This window comes from Sylvia atricapilla, chromosome 1 (genome assembly GCF_009819655.1).
Source record: "Sylvia atricapilla isolate bSylAtr1 chromosome 1, bSylAtr1.pri, whole genome shotgun sequence".
NCBI lineage: Eukaryota > Metazoa > Chordata > Aves > Passeriformes > Sylviidae > Sylvia > Sylvia atricapilla.
This window is the reverse complement of record NC_089140.1, coordinates 7924349-7930919: the sequence shown is the minus strand read 5'-3', so window position 1 is coordinate 7930919 and position 6571 is coordinate 7924349. Positions and strand designations below refer to the sequence as shown.

Below are 6571 nucleotides of genomic sequence, written 5' to 3'. Positions count from 1 at the left end.
CAACCTGCGCCTCTTCACGTGAGAGCACTCCCCAAAATATCGGAGGCAGGTGAGGAGTACGGCCCCTGTGAGGCTGCTCCCACTGAAAGCTTATCAATGGCGAATATTTTGCGTTCTGGATAGATATTTTGTCGTCTGGATAAAATCCAAGCAGCAGCGAGATATTTTCTGTCCTTGCTCCACAGACTGGGCAAGCTTGGAGAAGTTTCACTACAAATTTAATTTTTTTAACCTCAAACTACACACACATTCCCGCTGGAACATCTGTTTTCTGTTCCCAGCATTTCTTATAGGCTGCACGAGGGCAGGTGGAAACTCCACTTCTGCCTGCAACTCTTAGGAGCAGGGCCAAATTTTCCCCCACTGCAGGTTTAGTGACTTAAAAAAAAAATCATATATATATATATATATATAATATTTCCGTGGGACGTATCCACCCTCGTGTAAAACACCCACGGTGCCGTTTTGTACGGTCAGACAAGGGAAGCTATTTTTAAAACCAGATTTAAAACTCTTCTTAAGTGCCCACTACCATCGATTTTCTCCCAAGGGATTATAAATCACCTGCCTCCAATAATGGAGGTGACGAAAAAAGAAATATATATATATATATATATCTCAAAAGCAGACAAGCCAGAGATGCTGGGAAAATAAAGCAAGACGGGAAGCAGGAGCCTGCAGTATCCTGGCAGCATCCCTGCACTCAGCCCTGGTTCCAGCTCCTCCAGGCAGGTGAAGCCTGTGACGCACCATCCCAGCAGCAGCTCCGCTCCTGGAGAATTTTGCCCCTTGCAGAATATATCCCAAAGTAGCAGCTTGAAAAAAACTAATGTACAAAATAAAATTTTAAATACGCTTTCCTCCCCCCACCCCTCTCCAATCTCCTTGGTTTTGTCTGGGAGCGTGTCCCCTGCAGCAGGAGCGATCCTGAGGGTGAGCGAGGCTCTGCCCTTCCTCCCTCTCCTGCCTGCGGAAAGCTATTTCGGAGCTCTTGTGCCCTTGGTCGCAGCAAGGCGGATGATCGTTTTATTTTTGTCCAGCCTGTCCTAAAATCGTGGTACTGTCATGTCCCGGGGCTGCCAAGTATTTTACAGGGTGCCTGGTTTCGTGGCGTGGCATCGGCAATATTCCATCCCCTCTTCCCCAGCTCCAGGGTTACGTGTTTTCCTAGCAGAGGTTTTCCAAGCGCAGCCTGTCAGAGCATCACACCACCGGGTATTTAAAGTCTTGAAAAGGTGAAACCTGTTGACAGTACGTGAGATTAAAGAGATTTTCCTTTCCGTTTGCAGCTCCTTTTGAGCAGGAGGAGCAGTGCCCGAGAGGGGCTCGGAGCCGGCTGGCGTTCGTCCTCTCCTTCAGCCTAGGAATGAATCCCCCAAAGTTTCCTCATTAAGTCAAAAGGCTGAAGAAACGCCTGGCTGCAAAACCACCTCTCTCATAAATCGCCACGGATTTTACTCCCTCGCCACCTCCCCCCCACACCCCTGTAAAGAATTGGAACTACGAAATACTTCTAATTCCAGCTCCAACGCTCAGAAGTGCAGTCTGAAGGCTTTATGGACATTTAGGGATATATACTCCCGAAGAGCTCCATTGTAACGTCTGAGTGACACGGGTTTGATTTCGTAATAAAGTGGGTTCTTTGGTTGGTTTGGTTTTTTTTTAATTATTATTATTTAATGCAGTCCTCGAGAATCGAAACACACAAAATGCAGCGAGAATGTTCACAATGTTGAGAACACAGTTGTAAATAGAAACATTCATATTTCATCCGATTATAAATATTTGATACTGCAGTTGTAAAATGCACATGTTTTATAAACTGGAGAGAAGAAAAAAAAAATCCTTTGCTTTCTTGCTAAAAGGCAAAGTCATTTAATCCTGGCTCCTAAGCAGCTGATGGTTATTCACAGAATTTAAAATTACAGGTTTTTTTTTATTTTATAGCTGGATTCTTTCCTTCCTTTTTTTTTTTTTCCTCCTTTTTCTTAATTTTACACTACTATGTACAGTGTGTATGTATTAGAGCTGCAAAATAAAGAGGTTTTAAGGCAAAGCGAGAAGTTTTTTTTCCCCCCCACAAGCAGCGTCGCAGGAGAACCCGTTCCTGACGGCCGCCCACGCACAGCCGGGCCCACGCGGGACAAATCGCCCTCCGGAGCACGGAGAGAGACCCCACGCCCCGGGACAAACGCAGCACAAGCGCCTCGAACCCCCCCAAACCCCGAATTCAGGGAGGTGTCTGCGTGGGGAGAAACAGCCACCCGCAGCCCGGAGCGGGGACCGCGCTGCGGAGGGGAAGGGACAACTAAAAATGAGATTTGTCGGGTGTTTTTTTCCTGGGGGGAAAGAGGGGGGGCTAAAACGCTCCCAAATGGTTCGGGGAGGTGATGTCGGAGCAGAGCCGGGTCCCATCTCTCGGCTGCCCTTGGCGGAGGGGCAGCGGGGCCGGGGGCGAGCAACAACATCCCGGAGAGGCTCCCGCTTTTTGGAGAGGGGGTTCCCGAAGTTTTGCCAACAAGTTGGAAGGGTGGGGTGCTAACCCCATCTCCATCCAGCATCCACGCCTGCATCCCGCATTCACGGGCGCCCGTGGCTCTCGTTGGAGGTGATGAAAGAGTAGAGGCTCAAGGAAAAAAAAACCCCGGGCGTGTTTCAAGACGATGCTTTGAGATTTTGTTTCCCTAACGTTACTTATATAGATTTTTTTTTCTCCTTTCTTTTAAAATTCAATTCTCCTCGTCTATCCCCAAAATCAGCCCCAGACACCCCAACTCTTAAAAAAAAAAAAAAAAAAATTACAAAAACACAACCACCACCGAAAAAAAAAAAAAAAAAAAAAAAAAAAAAAGAAAAAAAAAGGAAGAAAACAAAAGAAAAGGTTAGGGGTGGGGTGAAAAAAAAAGTTAAAACTCATAGAACAAATAGGAGAACTATTTATTCGGTTCACAGTCGTGTGAAATGCAGCAATAAAAATCTTTGGACTTCAGCAAAAGTTGTTTTTAATTTTCTTTTTTGAATTTCAAAAAACAGCGTCCAATGTCCATTAAAACTGCGCTTAAGTCTATAAAAAAGTAACTTAAGCTTAAAAAAAAATCTTAAAGATAGCATCTAAAAACTCCATACAACCAAAAAAAAAAAAAAAAAATCCAAAAAAACCCAACAAAACCAAACAACAAGCCCAAACCCCCGAAACCAAAACCGACCAACCAACCAAATGAAAAAAAAAAAAAATTATAATCAGATATCTTGGATTTTTACACCACCTTACCTGTAAATTATATATACATAGAATATTGCAGAATTATAGCTAATACACAATATTTTCACTATTAATGCTGGTATAATCTTTATACACTGGCCCTTATGTTTCTTTTTTATTTTTTTTAATTAAATTATTGCATTGTATAAACTTTGACTGCAAACGGCCCCCCCACCCCTGCCTCTCCGTCCCTCCCTCGCTTCCCTCCCGCCCCCCCTTTCCCTCGGCTATTCACTGTCCGACTTGCCGTCTTTCGCCGTGGTGGAGTGGTTGTAGAGCCCCTGGGCCATGAGGTGCACCGCCAGGGAGTTCTTACTGCCCGTCGCCTTCTTGATCTTGGCTCGTTTGTTCTGGAACCAGATTTTGATCTGGGACTCGTTGAGCCCGAGCTCCTGGGCCAGGCTCTGCCGCCGCTGCTCCGTCAGGTACCGGTTCGTCTGGAACTCGGCCTTGAGTCTCTGCAGCTGCTCGGCGGTGAAGGCGGTGCGAGGCCGCTTGTCCTCCTTGTTGGGGTTCTTCTTCTTTGGTTTGCGGGAGCGGGGACCTACGGCCGGGAGAGAGGAGAAGCACCGACACCGCCGCGCTCTGCCGCGGGCACAGCCGCCGCCGGGGGGGACCCGCGGCCGGCAGCAGCCGGCCCCGGCAGGGAAAGGAGGCGGCTTTGTGCCCCGGGGATGCTCGGGAGGCGGCGGAACGCGAGCCGCAGCCCCGCAGCTCCCCGCTCGCTGTCCCTCGCCTTCGGCCCCCCCGGGCCCGTTCTCCCCAGCCAGAAACGCAGTTACCGAGCCTCCGTGTCCCGGGAATGCCCGGCGAGGAAAGCTCGCACCACGAGCTGAATTTTATACCCCGAACACACTTCTGTTTGTTCTGTTTAAGAAAAAATCTCAATACTTCTTCACTTTTTTTTTTTTTTTTTTTTTTTTTTTTTTTTTTTTTTTGGGAGGGGGGAGTCGCGATAAAACATTTCTTATGGAAATCCTCGAACAGTTTACTCGGCCAGAAGCATTCCGCCTCTCCGCTGCAGTGCCCATATGGCGCTGCACGGCCCGATCCGAACCGCCGAGATTATTCTCGGGAATATTATTCTCGGCAGCACAAGGAGGCTTTTCTGCCCGGGCCGAGCCATTGTGAGGATGTATGTTAATTAAATATTAACAAAGGAGAGCACTGGAGAACAATGGAGTAAATTCCAATTCAGCTCTGAATATTACCTCTGAGTAAGAGTTTGTTTTCAGATATTACGAACTAATTTTCATCTCGTTTTACGATCCCTTCCTCAGCTAGCCGACTCCCGGGTGAAAATCCTACCTCGCCGCTTTTGTAAGAGAAAGACACATATTTTTTTTTTCTTTTCCCAGAGCACATCTCCTGCCTGATGGTCTCCCATGCCTTCCTCCAGTGTTTTCTACTTGTTTATAACCGGGATTTTACCGATCTGCCGGAGCCAGCCCTCCTGTCCCCGCGGTAGCGAAAGGACATTTTACCCCCTGCTCGCTATTTTTTAAATTTCTTTTTTTTTATTATTTTTTTAAAGATCATTTCAGGACGTTCTGCCCAAACCCTTGCCAAGGCACAGCACAGACTCTGCCAAAGAAGTTTCCCAGCTCTTGGAAATGTCCTCCGGCCCCCACAGAGCTGACCTACAGCATATGGGGGGAAGGGGGGGAATTAAAAGAAAGAAAAGAAACGGCGGAGGCTTCGAGGCCTCTTTTAATAATAAACGATCGCGGATTGTTTTTGGCCAAAAAAGACTAATCAAAACAAGGCGAGGCCTATGGAAATGCCAGCTCCCCTTCCCAAAACCCAGCGCAGGGTAAGGGGGGGGTCCCCGGCAGGGAAAAGGAGAGCTCGCCGGGAGGATGAGCGGGGAGCCCGAAGACAGTTTTTTATTCCTCCTTCTTTGACAAAACTCGTCAGTTGTCGGGAAATGCCCCGAGCCCAGGCGGCCTCGGCTCCGCCGCGGCGGCGGGGACAGAGGGAGGGATCCTCGTTCCCTCCTCATCCCTGAGCTCCGGGCACCCCCAGCCCACCCTTCATCTTCAAGCATTTTCAGGCCATTTTAAGCAACTCGCCCACCCGCCAAAAATAAAAATAATATTAATAATAAAAAAAAACCCAAAAGCAAAACACGAACAGAAAAAAACCCCAAACCAAAACAAGCCCAGAAGAAGACGGAGAGGGGAAGGGGAGTGGGCTTTTTCCACGCCGCTTCCCGGCCTGGCGGGCGGGCGGCGGCTCGGGGAGCCCGGGGAAGGGGCTGCGGCCGAGGGGAGCGCTTACCTGAGGAGGGCCGGTCCGAGTACCGCGTGCAGTACACCCAGGCGGGCCACAGCATGGGCTGGTTCCCGGCGTTGGAGCTGGCCTGGGAGCTATCCGAGTCCGAGCTCACCGACAGGTCGCCGCCGCTCAGCCCCCGCGCCTTCAGGGCCGCCTCCAGCGCCGCGGGGTCCCCCCCCTTCTTGGCGGCACCGTGCAGGGCCAGCCCGGCGGGGCCGCCCTCCCCCCGGCCCGGCGAGCCCGCCCCGCCGCCGGGCAGCGGAGCCCCGGGGGCCGGCGCCGCGGCGGGGCTGCGGCGGCTCTCCGCGCCGGGCCGCCGGGGCTCTCCGTCGGGGCCGCCCGCCTCCTTCCTCCGCCCGAACTCGGGCCGCAGGATGTTGTCGATGAAGAAGTTGGTGATGCGATGCGGGTGCGGGTGGGGGTGCGGGGGGTCGCCGGGGGGGAGCAGCAGCCCCCGCCGCCCGCCGCCGCCGGGCTCCGCGTCGCCGCCGGACTCCTGCGGCTCGGCCGCCTCCTCCCGGGGGCTCCGGCCGCCCTCCTCCATGCTGCGCGGCCGCCCCGCCGACGGCTCCGCTGCCCGCCTGCCGCCGACCGGGCGCTGCCGAGCGCTGGCTGTTGTTGCTGCTGCAGTCGGTTGTTCTTTATTTTAATTTTTTTTAATATATATATATTTATATATATATATTTATATATATATATATACACACGCACACACAGGTGTCTATTTGCTTTCGTTTCTCCTGGCTTCGCCCGGCATTCAAAATCCAGAGTTTGAAAAAAAAAAAAAAAAAAAAGGAAAAAAATTAAAATTAAGAGTAATTAAAAAAAATTTAAGAGACAAATGCAGGGAGACCCGCAAGCCAGCAGCCGAGCCTGCACCACTTCCAACTTTGCCAAAAAATGAAAACACAGGGGCTCCGGTCCTCCCGCCGCCGCTCGCCGCCTCCCGCCGCCGCTCAGCCGCTCGGTCCCGCGGCGCGCTGCCGCCTGCTCCCCCGGCCGCCGCCGCCGCCGCCGCGCCTCATCCGCGGA

The 6571-nt window shown here is 51.2% G+C and overlaps 1 protein-coding gene across 1 annotated transcript; it reads right to left on the bottom strand.

The window, feature by feature from the left end:
* Nucleotides 1-3489: 3489 nt before the first annotated feature.
* Nucleotides 3490-6083, bottom strand: EN2 (engrailed homeobox 2). The gene is made up of 2 exons (XM_066322170.1): nt 5543-6083; nt 3490-3806 (listed from the first exon to the last, which is right to left on the bottom strand). Exons 1-2 carry the CDS (start codon nt 6081-6083, stop codon nt 3490-3492), a joined length of 858 nt encoding a protein of 285 aa, XP_066178267.1.
* Nucleotides 6084-6571: the final 488 nt, after the last annotated feature.